At 38.8% G+C, this 18,271-nt stretch overlaps 2 protein-coding genes across 3 annotated transcripts in view; both read left to right on the forward strand.

The window, feature by feature from the left end:
• Nucleotides 1-2,321: 2,321 nt before the first annotated feature.
• Nucleotides 2,322-4,748, forward strand: LOC103472692 (ictacalcin-like). Its single transcript, XM_008422489.3, has 3 exons — nucleotides 2,322-2,436; nucleotides 3,431-3,576; nucleotides 4,495-4,748. Exons 2-3 carry the CDS (start codon nucleotides 3,439-3,441, stop codon nucleotides 4,636-4,638), a joined length of 282 nt encoding a protein of 93 aa, XP_008420711.1. The 5' UTR covers nucleotides 2,322-2,436; nucleotides 3,431-3,438; the 3' UTR covers nucleotides 4,639-4,748.
• Nucleotides 4,749-5,896: 1,148 nt separating this feature from the next.
• snx27a (sorting nexin 27a) overlaps nucleotides 5,897-18,271 on the forward strand; it is a 47,596-nt gene continuing 35,221 nt past the window's right edge. For both annotated transcript variants that reach the window (XM_081612433.1, XM_008422488.3), the window contains exons 1-12: nucleotides 5,897-6,367; nucleotides 10,798-11,023; nucleotides 11,560-11,752; nucleotides 12,030-12,094; nucleotides 12,685-12,789; nucleotides 12,901-12,979; nucleotides 13,614-13,777; nucleotides 15,262-15,351; nucleotides 16,252-16,401; nucleotides 16,602-16,730; nucleotides 17,327-17,386; nucleotides 17,566-17,614. In XM_081612433.1, coding sequence (XP_081468559.1) covers nucleotides 6,063-6,367; nucleotides 10,798-11,023; nucleotides 11,560-11,752; nucleotides 12,030-12,094; nucleotides 12,685-12,789; nucleotides 12,901-12,979; nucleotides 13,614-13,777; nucleotides 15,262-15,351; nucleotides 16,252-16,401; nucleotides 16,602-16,730; nucleotides 17,327-17,386; nucleotides 17,566-17,614 — 1,615 coding nt within the window. In that variant the 5' untranslated portion in view covers nucleotides 5,897-6,062. The remainder of the gene's footprint in view (nucleotides 6,368-10,797; nucleotides 11,024-11,559; nucleotides 11,753-12,029; nucleotides 12,095-12,684; nucleotides 12,790-12,900; nucleotides 12,980-13,613; nucleotides 13,778-15,261; nucleotides 15,352-16,251; nucleotides 16,402-16,601; nucleotides 16,731-17,326; nucleotides 17,387-17,565; nucleotides 17,615-18,271) is intronic.

Below are 18,271 nucleotides of genomic sequence, written 5' to 3' on the forward strand. Positions count from 1 at the left end.
TGATTCACTGTTTTCACACCAAGGTCTGTTGCTGTGCAGTCTTTTTATACTCTCATCAACTTCATATAAGCGCTATTAAAGCAGCACCACTACATTAATAGTATGCCGTGGTGCTGAGTCAGATGTGTAGATATGAAGTAAAGACATAAAGTTTGTCTACTTGATGAAATTTTCATATTAACGGAAATGGATTCAATGAAATCATGACCTTTGCTCCAGGCCCTTTAGAATAAGATAAGCCTTCACACTCTCAGTTTTACTATTGCTGTAGGCACTCCTTGTCAGGGAGTGCACTGTGTGAGCTGCTGCAGAGTTAGCAAACATTCAGACCTTCACGCCATACCTGGCTTAAGTACGCAAGCAGGAGCCCCCCCGTTACTAAAGCAACACTTCTTTGTCTGAACATGTTAATCCTTCCTAGATCTGCTGTGAAGCTTTCGTGGGACATTATATCCAGCTTCTGCCAGCTGGAAACGGTCTGTAAGTGTGTGAAGGCCTTCAGAGTTTAAAAAACAAAATTAAATGCCATCTTCAGATCTGATTTAGTCTTAATATAATGCAACCATTTAAGCAATTGTTCATGTTATTTTACGCTTCTGTATCGCGGTTTTGTTTTATTGTTAAGTCTTAAAGCAAAGCAAAAGCAAAATAACTCTTAAGTTTACTGAAACATCAACAAAAGTTCAAATTTGAGCCTAAATTGTTACCTGATCGGCAAACGGCTTTTATTAGGAAAAATAATTAATCGCTTTAATGAATTTCAGAGGACCTCCATGGAAAATAAACTGTTCATATTTTAAAGAAATAGCGACACCCTGAAGCTAGTTAACTTTGGCTTTTGTACAATAGACCTCAGGCTACAAGTACAGGTTTGAGCCACTAGATGGCAGGAGAGCTTAGATACAACTAGATACCAGCTCCTTAAAATTAGCTCCTTACACAGTAACTGATTTAAAAGTTGCAAATATATTAAGAGGGATATTAAATCTGTTTTTAATACATTTTTCAGCATCCATTGATGTTTCTTTCCAGCTCGTTGATAAAAAATAAGCAGAACAAAGAAGACAAAGTCTGACTGTATTTATTTACACATGAAGAAGGTATATGGAGCAATTAATTTATAATCTGTATTTATCTGCATTTTTGAAAAGCGGAAGTGGTCACTAGGGCAACTCTAACTGAGAATGACAAACTAAAAACAGAGCATATACACACACACACACACACACACACACACACACACACACACACACACACACACACACACACACACACACACACCTACACACACACATGCACACATATTTATAGCATTCAAACTGAGATGCCACAGTGTTGATTTGTTCACTTCTTTTTTTTGGCTTTTTGGTTTTTGCTTTTGTGGTGCGACTGCAAGTCACAAATTGACTGATTTGTAAAGAAGAATGAAGCCAAATGGGATCTTAACAGACGGCTCACAGTGAGGCACTGTGTCCAGTGTTTTCAATTTAGAGTCACATGCCTCTAAAACAAGCAAAAAAACAAATCTGAAAACAGTCCTCTGCTTACACAGAACACCAAGAACAATCTGTTACAGTTCACAGTTAAAGAGTTATGCTACAGTACTTTGCATTAGTATTAATTCCTCATGAATGTTGTCCAGGTCTGGATAAGTTTAGAGAAAGAGAATAAGAGTTTAAATTGTAAATTGTAAGTCCAAACTTTATTCTCTGTTGCATTGCCGAGATGTCTGTTGTTTTGTTTCTCAATTATTTCATCCACAATAACCTCTTTATAGTTCCATTTTTGAGTGCTGCCTGACTTTCTTCTATCCTTTCTTCCTTTCTCCCAACTTTATTTGCAGAGACACCTCATTTTTATTTTTGTGCACCAAGTCTGGAAAAAGTTTGCTTATTCTTCCTTTTTGCCAATTTTGTCAAAGTTGAGTCATATTGGATGAAGAAGAGCTATGAAGATCAAGTTTTAAGTCTTGGCACAGATTCTCACCTTGGATGGTTTTTGTTTTGTTTCTTTTTAATAAATCATGCATTTGTGGCTCTTGTTGAAAAATCAGGCTTGTTGTCCCGCTGGAAAGTGAACTTCACACCAATCTGAACTCTTTAACAGCTTTTACCAAGTTTTTTTTTTTTTTTTTTCAGTATTTCCCTGTAGTTAGCTCTGTCATCATCCAAAGGCAGAGAGGGGAAGACCATTTTGGGTTTAGCAGCTCATCAAATTGTTTTGACAAGGAAAATTATTGCAAGTCCTAAAAGTTGTAGATGATCTTGCAAAAGGACCAAAGAGAAGGAGGAGTGGCTGGAGATAAGAGGAGTGTTCATAGAGGCGAGGATTCAGGGTGTGGTGATGTATAAAGCATCATTCAGAGCCATTTCTGTATCCCTGCAGCTCATTAAAACACTCAACGTCACATTCGAATCTTCTGCCATCTCAACCTGGGTGAGTAAAAAGCCTCTTCTTTATCTGGCTTTTATTTGATGTATTTACTTTTGATGTACTTCAAACAATATATCTTAAACTTAAAGTTTAGCAAACTTAAATATTTTTTGGTTTATTTGTTGAATTTAACTTCCTGAAACATCCCAGATGGCTACAGTTTTTGTTTTGTTTTTTTTTTTGTTTTTTTAGAAATGGCGTTGGTACAGTTTAATCTTTATGGTTTGTGTCAGATTTTACTTTTCCATCCAATTTTGAACAAAACTAAAAATTAAAAATTAAAAAAACTGAGCTCCCTAGTCTTGATTATGCTCTACAAGTTACATTTATTGTACTACACAGCCATTCAGCGCAACATTAAATTTTTCTGTATTATTCATACACAGATTTACACACAAATTACAGACAACAGGCAGAGGAAATGGAAACATCTGAGCTGATTTTGTGTCCCTTTCCCTCACAATTCCCATCTGCTTACAAACTCTCTGATGGCAGAGTTTCCTCTGCTAACCATGCTCCAGGGAGGAGTCACACTGCAACCACAGCTGGTTCAGCAAAACCTTTACAGAGCTGCCATGGTGCAAAATTCAAACAATAAAAACATCGTCAAGTACCAATGATACGCAAGGTTCTTTATTCGTCAGCATGTGCAGGTCAGGGAATCTGCAGAGATGGAGCTGTTACCATATCAACGACCCCATGTTACTCTGTTGTGGTAGTGACATAAGAGCGGAGGGGCCCAGGTGGAAACCCAGGGTGTATTTTTATCCAGCTCCATGGAAAAGCAAAAAGGAAAAACACAGCCAGTGAAAAACATAATGACACCAAGCACCAGCTCAGCTCATGTGCATTTCGTTGAATTATTTTACAGATTATGTTGATGCCGGCCTCGAAATGTGGAGTGAGAGTAAAATAAGATTCCAACAAATGTATCACTGTTCAGTTACTCACACTTTGCACTGTTTTACATTTTCTCTTTTCTTTTATCATAACCTAGCTGCCATCATGTCTGACATCCAGAAGGCTATGGCCCTCCTCATCACCACCTTCACTAAATACGCCAGCAAAGAGGGTGACAAGCACACCCTGAATAAGGAGGAGCTGAAGGAGCTTCTGCAGAATGAATTTGGAGACCTGCTGTGTGTAAGCGACCCCAGAGCCATTCAACCATGATCCACTGTGACACTGCCTTGTAAAAATGTCCATACCTTTTGGAATTTTCCAAATTTGTTCACGTTACCATCACCTGCTTCAGTGTATTGTACTTGTTATGGAGTAGAAGGTAAAAGATACACAGTTTTCACATTTTTTACAAATAAAAAAAGAAGGCGTGCTGTGCTCCTTCAGTGACAGATTGCTGCATCCTGGACACACATAGCAGCAGCATCACATCTCCTTCCTCCCAGCAGCTGTTAGAGTTTGTAAAAAGCCCTGCTCCCAACAAGCTCAATGAAAGTTTACATCCCCATTATAGATATTTTATGTTGTTTTTTATGCACGTTATGTGGAATTAAAGGGATGACTTCAACTTCCTGCAGGAGAAAGAACCCAAACATACAACCAGAGCTACAATGGTATGGCTTAGATCAAAGCAAATTCACATTCATAATTATGTGAAATTTGAAAATGTTTTTTATAGAGGCTTTTTGTTCAAAATCCTTGTGCTCAAACCAATCACAAATGTGATCATTTTTGATGCATCACATAGAAACGACATGTGTATGCAGTCGATGCCTAACTAAACCTGAAGAACAGGAACACATTTCAATCTCAAAATGTCCAAAGTATTTGAGGTTGTAGATGTGGCAGCTATTGATTACGAAGGAGATGAATGGAAATACATGGTCTAATTTTCCAATTTTAATTTAATCAAGTGTTATTTTCCTTCAGCCTCTAATAAGCAACTTCACAACAATGCATTACTTTTTCATAGCATATCATAGAAAATACTGCTGCAAGGCACTCTTTGCGTATGTCTGTACTGACAAACTGGCTAACTTTGGATTACTACAGGAAGGTTTGAAGTCAGAAATAGAGTGACACTTTGTTTTTTGACCGCAGAAAGCCAATGACCAGACAGCAGTCGATCGCATCTTCAAGGACCTAGACACAAACAAGAGCAACAGCGTGGACTTCAGTGAGTTTGTCAACCTGGTCAGCTGCCTCACTCAGATGTGCCATGAGCACTTCATTGGGAAACAATAGGAACTCCAGCGCCCCCTTGAGGCTGACTGAAAGATCCGCCATTTGGAAAAAAGACAACACTGAATTCACATGATTTTGTCATGTAAAAATAAAGTCTTTTTCCTCTGAAATAGTCTATCTGGTGATTTGGTGGTGTGAGAACTGCAGGGGTATTTGTCCCACCTGTGTGCAGAAAAACTTGAGGTTTTTCTCAAATGCAAGGTGGGAGGAAGCTGCACGCATGCAAGGGGAGAACATGCAAGCATGCAGAAAGAGCCCAGGTTCCGATTCAAAACCAGGCCTTTTTGCTTCAAAGCAGCATTTATAACAGTTTGGAAACTGTTTTAGCTACTCGAAACAATCCTAATTATCTGGGATTCTGTAATTCTACTTTAAAATGTCTATTAAGAAAGCCTGCTTTAAATTGAGGATTTACTTTACTTTTTTTTTCTAATGTTGGTTTTACAGAAAAAGAAATCATTATATACATTATAAATGCAAGACTTATTAGAGGCTACGTCTAAGAAGCTTCACGGTTTAAATATTTCTCCAGAGGATGAAACACAGGTTAAGTAATCTACCTGAATGTTCTTACTTGCCTTTAAGAAGCCATTGTAATGCCTTTTTGTGCATGTGCTTGCTGTGATAAAAAAAAGACACATTTACCTCATAAGGAACAAAATATGTCTTATTAGCTTAGCACATTTAGTAGTTGAACTAATTTAATCAGCTCTATTTTTATTATTTTATCCCAGTGACAGTGATATGATTTCAATTACTCTGAAATTGGTTTTCTTGAAATATTTAGGGCTAGTGCATTAACTTGTATTTCCTGATAGGTTAGCTCTAAATTGAAGAAACTAAAATTAGAATAAAAACAACTTTAATGTTATATATTATGTGTATGTTCTTTCCATTTGCCCAAATGAAGCAAAAGTTACAGTTTAAATTATTTATAAGTGCAGAAACTTGTTAATGAGTTGTTTTCACATACTTACTTTTTTTTTTTTTTTGCTTGTTTATTAAAAATGCTTATTTAATGATTCATTTATCTTTAGGATGGCAGCGCTTTAGGCCCTCCATAATCGTGTGGCCTGTACATTATTATTTTATGACGTCAGCTCAATGACTTGTGTGTAAGAACTGTTGCTTTGATTTAACATTAAATGTTTTTAATGCAGCTTTATCGCACATTTTCTTCATATCTCAAATCCTCCTGCCAGCACAGGAGAGAAGAACGCGACATACTGACGCTTCCGGTTGGTCACGTGATGTTGCTGTGAGTCGTGCCGTCACCGAGGGGCGTGTCCTCGCCAACAGAGTCGGTCTGTTTGGAGCTAACGTAACAGAAGGGACAGAGCTCAAGTGTTGTTTTGAATTTGCTGGAAATCACCGACTGCAAAAAAAAGAGGGGAGGGGGATTTAAGAGCCCGAAAAAGAAGAAGATGGCGGATGTCGGAGGCGATGAAATTCGGCCGGCTCACCCCACGGCGTCCCGCTACAACGGTCCAGTCGTCGGTTCGTCCGCGGGCCAGAACGCAGCAACGGTAACGTCTGGTCCTCGGATAGTGCGGATCGTCAAGTCGGAGTCTGGCTACGGTTTCAATGTTCGCGGTCAGGTCAGCGAAGGAGGGCAGCTTCGGAGCATCAACGGGGAACTGTACGCTCCTCTTCAGCACGTCAGCGCTGTTCTACCCGGAGGTGCAGCAGACCGAGCGGGGATAGCGAAGGGTGACAGGATCCTTGAAGTGTAAGTCAGCGTCAATCCTTCCAGTAAAAGCTACTGAGGCTAGCTCCTCAGCTTTAGCCCATTTGGATGCAATTTGAAGTATGTGACTCATTAGTGTTCGTTTATACTTTTAGCCATGTTACAAGACCGGTGAAATATATATATAACATTGGCATTTGGCATTTAGTGAAGGAGCTCGAATGACCTAGCTAAGGAGTTAAACAGAAAGCTAACCAGCTTACATAAGTTGGACAACAGGCTGTGCATGTCGATTAGCTGGCGCTAACTAGCAAGCCTGGTAGCTTCTGTTTTTAGCTAAACCGCTTGTGCAATGGATGTTCCAGCGCCTTACAAAGGGTTTTATTAAAACAACAACCATGTTGACTCAGTATTAACTTGCATGATAGTGTTTGGACGGCAGTGTTGTTCCTCAACATTGTGGTTTAGAGCTAGCTGGCTTTAGGGGAAGCCTTCAACATCAGTGTTGTTTACATATTCAGACAGATGATGTTTTACCTGTTACTTTCAGTTTTCACTTTTTGGGATTTAGGGTTAAAAGTTATTCTAGTTTATTCTAGAGGTTTATTTCTGAGAGCAAATGCCGATGGATAATAAATCACTCAAGTGGTTTAAATAAATGAGTTTGTTTTTGTTTTGATTTATGTTTTAATGTACAATGCCTTGGCAGTACAGTAATCAAACGTCTCTTATCATTTTCTGCAAGCATCCTGCATGTTTCCATAGGTGTTTTTCACTATTCACTTTTTGCAATGAGGTTCTAGTCTTTGAGGTTGGAAGTCCTCCTTGTATGTTAAATTAAATTATAAATCTAAATCCTGGGGAATAAACCATTTTGAACCCAACCATAGTTTTTACATCAATAGCTGGATCTTATTTATTTCTCTTGATGATTTAAAATATTGTCTCTTGGGGCCCAGAGTGCACCCTGGACAGGTCGCTAGTCCATCATAAGAAAACAGGGACACATACACTCAAATCTAAGAGTAATTTAAGTGTATTCAATTAACTCTAACAGTCATAGTTTCGCACTTTGGGAGGAAACCAGAGTACCCAGAGAGAACCCAGTCATGCACAGGGAGAACATGCAAATTCTGTGCAAAAAGACTCCAGGACCTTATTGCGTCAAGGCAACAGTTCTAACCACTGTGTCAACATGCAGCTCTATTTCAGTCATTCTAAACAAAGTTTTGTCAAAAAAGTAACTGACTCTTATTTGATTTTATTTAATTTTTTTTACAATGAACTGTAGCATTTTTTGAAAATAGAGGAATAAAAATGCATACAATGATTTGCACCATAAAGTATTACATAGAAAAATAAAAAATACAAATCTTCGGGCTGGATGCAATGTTATTTACAACATTTTGATTAATTAAACCACACAGCATCCTGGGAGATGTAGGCAGAGGAATGGCATTAGCTGCTTAACCTCACAGCAAGATTAGCAAGGTAGGTGGCTTCAACTAACTAACTAACTCACTCACTCACTCACTCACTCACTCACTTGCTCGTTGGTTACCTAGCAACAACCAGTTGAGCAACTTGTGCATCAGCAGTTTCAGGTTTTGCCACCGTGCCTCATAGCTGCGCAAAAATAAACAACAGAGGGGAGTGATAACTGTTGATAAGAGCAAATGTCACACCACTAGTTAGGCAGTATTTTAAATCTTTAAAACGACAAACTAATCAACAATTGTTGACATTGATTGATGGGGAAATACTTACAACGTGGTATGTTTTTCAGCCATGTTGTCCAGCCCTATTCAAAACCATGAAAAATGCAAATAAAATTCCTATCTAATTGCTTTTATGTAATACCATAAAGTAACAGTACGTCCTACTGCTACTACGACAGTAAAACTTATTGTTACAGTTGAAATAAAATTGTTTTTTTTTTGTTTTCGATAAGACATAAACTCTTTCTCAAATTATTTTGTGATTATTACACCTGACTTCAAGCAAATTTAGCATCTCCCCTAACAAGCTGAACTATTGGTTTTCCTATGTTGAAAGTGCAACTTACACCTTAGCATACATGTTGCTCTTAGCTTGCTAACTGCACCAAAACATAATTGATGGAGCTCCTTCAGTTTCCGTAAATGACTGTCAAAGTTGGAAATAATCTCAAACAGCTGAATATGTGTTTATTGTGTGTTAAAAGTGTATCTGGCTTCTTTTGACCTGCTGAACGACAGACGGGTAAAACTCCATCACTCTGCACTTTCTCTGATATTTAAGTAAAATCACAGTAAAATTGGGAATAACTTAAAATTGTAGTGGTTTTGAAACTACACTAGTCACTAATCCATGCTTATTTGTTGACAAGACTCACAATGTTGTCAAATTCCACAGTCTTCCCCCAGGGCTGTAACCCCGGACCCTTGGAATGTGTGAAATTTTTATATCTTACCTGCTAGCAGCTTTTTAATTTCCCTAGTTGCCCCCATGTTAGCTTTAAAATCAGCAACAGGAGCAGAGAAAAGTCGCCTGTGCTGTAATGAACCTGATCAGACTAAACGGGGACAAAAGGAAGAACAGAAACAGAAAACAAGGAACCCTGGCCTGCTTCAACTTGCTGAGACACCAGAATGTGTTTTTGTCAACACGACCTCTCAGTTTTTCCTGTCGTTTTAGTCTCTGAATGTCTCAGGTCACATGGCAGGACCAATACTTATCATGTGTCCTATAAACTGGTTTGACCATTTTGAAAATCGGACAAGGATCATCTGATTAGGTATGACAACGTCATCACTGTTGACAACCAAGGAAAAAGCAAACTTTAGGAAGCGTTATGCCATTTCTTCTGCATGAAGGTGACCTTGCTTTTCTTCTGTTTTTGTTGAAGTAAGAATAGCCATGCTGCATCTGCATGCTATTTAAAGATCTTAGTAATCAGCAGTGACTGACTGTACACATTTTCTATTAAACTCTTGACCATTTAGGACAATCACTTGTTCAGTTATTGCCGTTTTTATTTCTATATTTTCTTGAATTGAAAAACAATTCAAACAAGTATAACAATGCAGTACAAGAAGGGGTTTACATGGACTGAAAATGTGCCTGTTTTAACTGCAACGATGAGCGTGTGTGGACAAAAGGCATGAATAATTTATCAGGGGTTTTTGGCCTGAACCCTGTTATTGCATCTAATTATAGTTTTACAGGAACAAAACATTGCTCCAAAAATAAAACACTTTATTTCCATTGCTGGGCTTTATTTCCTGACCCACTGTGTTCATCAATTTGGTCAATACGGCTTGTATAATTTTATTTATTTGTTTGTTTTGTTTATTTATTCATCAGTGTGTAAATCAGTAAGTGGACTGATTCAGCTGTGAGTTCATAAATCCTTACTACTCAAAGAATCGGGTTCTTGCAGATGGAGGTTGTGTTTCAACTTCAGCTAAAATGATGAAGTAATAATGCAATTTACCAAAAAAAAACAAGGCAATTATTGTCTTTAGCAGTATGTTTTGAAACTTAATGGGTAGTCACATTAGGTTTTTCCAAATAAATGTACTTTTTTCTATAATCCAGCGGCTATGTCTCCTTTTAGAAATGATCACAATAGAAGAAATATTACAAATTGATCTTAGTTTTCTGCCTGTATACCTATAGTTTGACTCAGAAATTAGTCTGTTATTTTAGACACTGTAGTAAGAGACCAGGTTTGTGTTAATCTGTCAGATGCTGAACGAAACCCTACGTCATGATGATAACTGACCAGCAGTGGTTGGCTATCAGTTGTGGTTATTGGTTGACCGTTTCATTGGTCAACCATTACTTAATAAGTTAATATGACTGTGTTTTCCCTCCCATTGATATTCTTAGAATATCTGTCCTACATGGTTTTATATATATATATATATATATATATATTACACATTAACTGTTGTGATAGATTTGTGCACATGTCTTTGCTTTTTGTTTTTTTGTTGTTTTTTTATTCCTGCTGGTTCTCGGTGGACGGGCAACAGAGACACCTGATGCCGTCACCATCTGGTCTCATCAAAGCCGAGAAGAGGGAGGTGAAAGGAAAGGAAAGGAAAACAATGGAGCTGACCTGGCTTACTCCCATCTCTGTGAAGGACAATGTGCTGTTATTACACCACACTGTAACCATATAATGCCCAGGAAGCATTGGGTCCATGCATATTTATTACAAGTGTTGGTTTTTTTTTTCCTGCCAAAAATAGGCTTGAGTGGGATCTTCAATATATTCATGGATGCAGGATTTCACCAATGCAGAGATTATCTGGTGTAGCATGTGATCTTATTTTGTTGCATCTTTTTTTTCTCCTGCATTCTGGCTTCAGGTCACATGAAATAAACTCATGATTCCTCTTAAGTGCATGAGAACAGACAGCTGTCATAACGACTGAAATGGAAGTTTTCTCCTCCGATTTTCACTCGTCTTTTTCTTGACTCAGGAATGGGGTGAACGTGGAAGGAGCGACCCATAAGCAAGTGGTCGACCTGATCCGTGCAGCGGAGAAGGAGCTGGTTCTGGCCGTTCTGTCCGTTCCGCCTCAGGAAGCTGATGGATTAGAAGGAGGGGAGGACGTCCAGCCGAACTACGACTACAGCGACAAGCAGGCGGTGCCCATTTCCATCCCCACGTACAAACATGTGGAGCAGCACTCGGAGAGGTTTGTGGTGAGTAGATCTGACCCATTTTCTCACTTGTGTTGCATAAAACGTATAACGCTACACCTAAATTATTTTAGTAATCAATTAATCTGTCAATTATTATACAGATTTTTCATTAAACCACTTTAGCATTTTCTATACAATGTTAGAAATACATTAAAAGATAGAAATAAACAAAATGCAATAACGTAGCATTTCTTTAATGAATTTGAACTGGGTGAATATAAAAGAAATGCCACCTCAGGAGCTTTGGGCAAAATATATTGACAGACAAAAGTGTTTTATCTTAAAAGCTAAATGTATTTATATTTTGTAGAGTTTTGGCTTAATTACTGCTCTGAATATGTTTTTTTTTTTTCTTTCAGCAAATTGTCTTTTTTTGAGTCTATATGTTAGTTGTTTGTTTCAATAATCGATTAGTCACAATTAATAATCATTTCAGCTCTGAAAGCGTACCAAAAAAAAAAGGAACAGTTACTTCAGGAAACAGATACCCGCTGAATGTTTTCCCTAACGCTAGTTTGCATGTGTTTCAATGTCAGGTGTACAACGTGTACATGTCAGGCAGACAGCTGTGCTCAAAGCGCTACAGAGAGTTTGCCATCCTGCACCAAAACCTGAAGAGGGAATTCTCAAACTTCAACTTCCCAAAGCTTCCTGGGAAATGGCCCTTCTCCTTGTCCGAACAGCAGCTGGACGCTCGGCGCAGAGGCCTGGAGGAGTACCTGGAGCGAGGTGGACACGCACGAAGCCGACAGAATGTTTCATTTGTTTTCAGTGTGTGTGTGTGCGTGTGCGTGGGTGCGTGCGTGCGTGCGTGTGCGTGCGTGCGTGTTGGCTTTTCAATCTCTTGATCAAGTGGAGCTAAGACTGCAGTTAATGTGTGGATCTTATGTAATTTGGATGAAAAATCCTCCTTGTGGAGATTTAAAACACCGTGTATAGTTAATATTTAACGGCTCCGGAGTTATTTGCTTTTCTCTGATCATTTTCTCTCTGTTTCCGTCTCCAGTGTGTTCTGTGCGGGTGATAGGGGAGAGTGACATCATGCAGGAGTTTCTCTCTGAATCAGACGAGGTGCGCATCATATTTACTGGTGTTATTCTTAAATTATCTGTATTCTATCTTCTGTTTATGTTAGAGGATTTATTTTCACTTTTTTTTTATTTTACGTCCATTCCCCCTTTTTTTTTTTTTTTTAATATTTTTACCCTGACAGTGAAAAAAATGTAAAGAAATGTACTTACATTTTATTGACTTTGAGTGCGTTCTGTAATATTTTTTGAGGAATGCATTGGACAGATTTGCAACTTGATGATATCTAAAAGGAATTAGTTAGACAGAGTATAGAATATCTATTATGCAGCTTGGATTAACTCCTAATAAACAAAACACTGACTATATGATGAGATGCCTGGAAATTATTCCAGAATTTGTGGAACATGTACTGTAGATAATAAAAACTGTCTTGGAGCACTTTCAATGTAAATATTTTGTTCTAAAATATCCAGAGTGTTATCAAAACTGTAGCGAAAATCTAAAAATTTTGGCAGCAACCCGCGAGCCGCTAAACTAAAAAGCATGACACTGCTGTATGCTAACACACAAACTTTAGCTGTAACAAATTCAGCTCTGCACTCAACACTGTTTGTGTTTTCTGCGTGCAGAACTACAACGGAGTCACAGACGTGGAGCTGCGGATAGCGCTGCCCGACAAAACCACCATCTCTGTGCGGGTTCGTAAAAACAGCACGACGGACCAGGTGTACCAGGTAAGAGCAGCTGCTGCTTCACTGATGCAGCAATTCAAGCAAATGTTGTGTTAGAAACTGTCTGCTCAGAAATAACTGGGTTCATATTGCTCTTTTTTTATTTTTTCTTAGGCTTTAGTGCTGAAGGTTGGAATGGACAGTATTATGGCAAGCTACTTTGCTCTTTTTGAAGTCATCAACCATTCTTTTGGTGAGAAATCTGTTGTGAAGCTTTCTCAGAATCATGTCATGTTTATTTACGTAGCGCATTTCAGCAGCAGGGCAGTTCAAAGTTCTTCACATCATAAAAATGTAATAAAGTAATATTATGAAACAAGCAGTAAGTGTTAGATTTTGTCAAATGGCATCAACATCCAATCTACTGATCAGTGTTCCAGTTATTAATCACAGACGACTCTGAAATGGAGAGTTTTTAGGCTTGACTTAAATGAAGTTAGTGTTTCAGCTGTTTTGTAGTTTTCTAGAAGTTTATTCTAGATTAGAGGAGCATAAAAAGTGAATTCTGCTTCTTTATGTTTGGCTCTGGAGATGCAGAGTGGACACAACAACAGATTTTTAATGTGTTGTGATGCTGAGCCGTTCGGTGATTCCTAAACTAACAGAAGTATTTTAAAGTCTGTTCTCTGAGCTGCAGGGAGTCGGCGCAAAGCCGGGGTGATGTGCTCCATTTCCCTGCTTTTAGTGAGAGCGCGAGTCAGTTCATTACACGAGTGCCAGACTTGTAAACGTGGAGGTGTCACCTGAGGGCAAGTGTTGTGGTAATTCTGCCGTGATTTATTTTTACTTAAGCGCATTCTTTTCCCTTCTTCCTGGTTCGGTTGCAGTGAGGAAACTCGCTCCGAACGAGTTCCCCCACAAGCTCTATGTGCAGAACTACACATCCGCCGTTCCTGGGACGTGCTTAGCGCTCCGCAAATGGCTGTTCAGCGTCCAAGAAGAAGAGCTGCTCAGAGACAACCCGCTGGCACTGCACTACTGCTTCCACCAGGTGTGTTAACAGCTCTGAAACCTGTTTTAGTTTGAAATTGATCTTCCTTTTGACTAGAAAATTAGCTCAGTATTTTTACCTCTGGCTACTCAAGTCAGGCCACATTTGCTTACAGTTTGTCACCACGGTTAAAGTAACATAGGAAATATAACTAGGCGAATTATATAAGAAATCATAAACGCAGTGGTTTGTATCTAAGTGCAAATGGCAGCCTGAAACGCACACCATGAGTTTACATTGCATATTAGCAACAGGCGCACAGCTGTGTGCTGAGTGCTAAGGTCGTTCATCACCTGAGGCCTGTGCCGTTCAGCAGTGACCCATTAAAGGTTAGCAGTGAGCCACCAAAACAAACATTTTCAGATCATGCAGTCACTTTGGGTAAAGTTGTGAGCAGAGCTCTGCTAAACATGTGCTGATGTGGGTTTTTGTCATATTAATACATTTTACTATAAGCTTGGCCTCTTTCCTGGTGTTGAAGCATTCAGAGGTTTTAAGAGGTCTGTTAAAATGTTTTGTCATAAAATTTCTATTGGTTCAAGGCTTTTTTAAAATTATTATTATTATTATAACACCAGAGACGTTATATGTTTAACCCTCTCTTAAAATAGACTAAATTTAGTAGTTAGGAAATATTTCCACCATCAAACTCAACAGATAATATCTCCTTGTTATACAGGTGCAAAAAAAAGCTACTGAGATTTTATTATAGTGAATTCTTATAGAATTTGAAAATCACATAAAACCAATAAAAAAATCATTTTTAATACAAGAAAGTGACACTGTGGCCTAAATCATCATGCACAGCTGTGATAATTTGACAGCTGTCCATCAGAAAGTTTCCCACAGAAGATGCTATTAACATCCAGGCATGAAAGTTTAGTGGACAGAAGAAATGTGAGAGAAAAAGAAACGGGTATAACTCCTCAGTGGTCTCAGGGTGTCTCTTCAGATGAAAAGGAAGTTTGCATTTCATTTTGAAATCAAGAATCTGGAGGAACAGGTGTTTCCACATGTGAAGTCAGCGAGGGTTTGGAGAGCCATGTCAGCTGTTGGTTCGCTGTGTTTTATCAAATCTGGAGCCACCTAACAGGAAACTTTAAGAGCACTTCATACTTCTGTACACTGACAAGTTGAATGGAGACGCTAACTTCATTTTTCAGCAGGATTTGTTCCGGTACAATGAAATGAGAAACTGAACTTTGTGTTTTCACGAAATGCAAACAATTATCCACATTTTTGATCATAGAGTATTATTTGTCTTTATTCTAAATGCCTGTGAGAATCTAATCATAAGAAATCCTGATATTTTTATTTACTCTTCATCAAACTGACCCATGTTTAGACTGCAGAGAAATATAAAGAACAGCTACTGGACAGTCACACTGAGTGTTTTTGCCTCTTGAACATGTAATAATTTTCCCTCCATCTCTTTCTGCCTCTCTTCCCCCTGCCCCCTTCATCGGCGCTCTCTGTCCGGTTAGGCACTGGACGATGTGAAGAAGGGATTCATAAAAACGGAGGACAAATCCTACCAGCTGCAGAAACTGGCAGAGCAGCGCAAGATGGCCACAGTCAGTACCACAAGCCAGTCTTTGTTTACTGGGAGGGACTGGGGGGAGATTTCTCGGCAGATCACTCCCAACACGGACAGACGGAGTCAGAAGTCTTTTCACAGTTTCGAAAGCAACCCTCAATGGTTCCCTCAGACCTAAAACCACCGAGCTCACATAGATTTGTTTGAACCGTTAACTCACTGCAAAAAAACGAAATTTTTTGGTCTAGCTTTGGTCGAGTTGCTAATGCAAATATCTTGGTGCATATGAAACAAGACAAAACTAACATACAAGTAACTTTTCAGCAATGTATATGAGCTTGTTTAAGCCAATAAATCATTGTTATTGATTTAAAAAAATACTAGTTATAAGTGAAATAATCTGCCAGTGGAACAAGACATTTTTTCCATAAGTTAAAATGTCTTGTTCTGAAAATGTCTGAAAAATAGCTTTTCAGTAGTTTTGTCTTATTTTAAGTGTTCTAAGATGTTTCCACTGGAAACTAGACCAAAATACTCTCTAAGATTTTGTTTGTGTTTTTTGAAGTGCTGAAGTCGCTGTTTGTGTCAAATCAAACTACAGTGCCTTGTGAAAAGCACTTCCCTTTTACAGTAGCGAGTTCCTGTGTATTTTGTCAGGAGTTTCTGTGACAGACCAAAGAGGTGGAAGTAGGAGGAAATTATATATCTCCCTACCTATAAAAGTCTAAAAACATCCGACTGCTGTAGATGTTCCCCTCACATTCACACTCTGATACGTTGCTTTTATGCACATTTTAATGTCGCGTTTGTTGTGTTTTTGTAGCCTATATTCTGACTTCCTCCTTTTATTTCTGCTTGACCTTTTGCTTGTTTTAATCACATTGGATTAAGCTGGTTGGGATAATATTGACCTGCTGTTTGCTGTGATGCTCCTCAGTACCTGAGCCTGCTGCGGACATGCGAGGGCTACAACGAGGTGGCCTTCCCCCACTGCTCCTGTGACTCCAGGAGGAAGGGCCACGTCATCACCGCCATCAGCGTCCATCACTTCAAGCTGCACGCGTGCACCGAGGACGGCACGCTGGAGGTGACCGCCGCGCTAGTTTGAACGCAGAGCAGCAGAGCGGACTTTGCGTTCATATCCTTACTTTTAAATTTTAGCGCTTTTCCCGTTTGCGTCGGGAGTTCGGCTTCGACTTATTCGAACCTGGATTTTCAACGTAGATATTCTCTCCAGCGTTCCGATGGATGTTTGTTTTTCATTTGAGTCGTCTGTGTCTTCCTCAGAACCAGGTAATAGCTTTCGAGTGGGCAGAGATGCAGCGCTGGGACACTGATGAGGAGGGCATGGCTTTCTGCTTCGAGTACGCCAGAGGAGAGAAGAAACCGCGCTGGGTTAAGATTTTTACTCCATACGTACGTTTTGGTTTCACGTCGTCTCTGGCTTTGTGTCATTTATTTGTTTGCTACAAATGTGATAAATCTCGAGATGCTCACTGTCGGAGGTGATGAATAAATATCAGGTTTGATATCTTATGATAAAAATAGCAGTTTTACATCGATGATATGATTGAGATTTCACTGTCATTAATGTGGAAAGATTTGTAATAATGAAAGAGAAACAAGAATAGAGGAGGAAAATATTGATCAGTTACCATCAATATTTTCACCTCCAGTCAGTAACATCAAAATTTCCTCCTTTTTTTTACCTAATATTATTGGGCATCTGCTTCAAGACCACAAACATAATGAAGAAATAAAGTGTTTTTCTGATTAATTTCCATTCCTCGATATCTAGAACGAGAACGTAATTTAAAAAAAGCACAACAAATGCATAAATGCAGCTCTATCAATCACTAAAAAGTGCAGAATTAAGTATTTTTCTGAAGTGTTTGATGGTAAAGTTTGGCTATCTTTAATGTACAATGTAATAATGGCACCTTTTGCCTCATATGTATTAATAAGCAAATGGAAAGTGTCGTTAACAGGCTTCCCTTCTTTTCTCTCCTCAGTTCAACTACATGCATGAATGCTTCGAGCGTGTCTTTTGTGAGCTGAAGTGGAGGAAGCAGGTAAGGGACTCCTCCTTTCCTCTGTTGGGAAATATGCGACCTCGTGCCAGCTTTGTATGTCTAAACTTAGCATGTTCTTTCATTCTTCTCTGCAGTCTTGCATGTTTTCCCTTGGATTTGTGTTTAAAATGTCAGCTTTTGATTCCCGTGTGTGTATGTGTTGTTTTCATCTCTTTCAGGTGGAGGAAGAGGAATCCGATAAAGACAACAAAAACTGCAGCAACAATGGTGAGCAGTTCTGGAAGTAAAGTTCATTAGATTAAAGTCTTTAGTTTGTTAAAAGCACTGCTGCAGGTCAAGAGGTCAGGTTGTTATCGCACAGGAATATGCAGTCTGAGAGCCGCTTTGATCGATGGCAGCCATCTGGGAACATGAATTATGCAACATCGTATCGAATCAAACCTAAAATGTCAGGGGGAAAGGGGAGAATTACAACCAGTAATTCTTTATTTATTGAAAATGAAATTGTACTGATTGAAATTTGGCAAATGAATCTTTCTTAGAATGTGCACTTTTACATTTATACCCCTCAGAGGACCTTGCAAAAGCTTCTTTATGCTTTAGCCACAGACTCCAGGGAGTTTTATTGGGATTTTATGTGACAGCTGATCAACTCCTGCATGATCTGCTTTCTCTTGCGTTTACTGCTTGTGCATAAAGTCTACTGTATAAACAATACAATATTAGAAGTGCATTGAAAGATGCAAATAAACAAATAATTCAATAAGCAAAATGTTTTATTGCTTAAAACGCAATAACGGCATTCCTTTAGAGAACATTTGATCATTTGTAGCATCTGCAGCTAAAATGTACTTCTATCATCATCATCATGTGATGAGCTCAATGCTTTCTGCTCGAATTTATATCAATACAGTGCAGAACTGA

This window comes from Poecilia reticulata, chromosome 11 (genome assembly GCF_904066995.2).
Source record: "Poecilia reticulata chromosome 11, P_reticulata-male-v2, whole genome shotgun sequence".
Lineage (NCBI taxonomy): Eukaryota > Metazoa > Chordata > Actinopteri > Cyprinodontiformes > Poeciliidae > Poecilia > Poecilia reticulata.

Excerpts from the sequence above, each read along its gene's own strand:
- LOC103472692 (XM_008422489.3), top strand. The coding sequence starts at position 3,439 with ATGTCTGACATCCAGAAGGCTATGGCCCTCCTCATCACCACCTTCACT. Across the intron at positions 3,577-4,494 it reads AATTTGGAGACCTGCTGTGT|AAAGCCAATGACCAGACAGC; the intron begins GTAAGCGACCCC and ends TTTTGACCGCAG.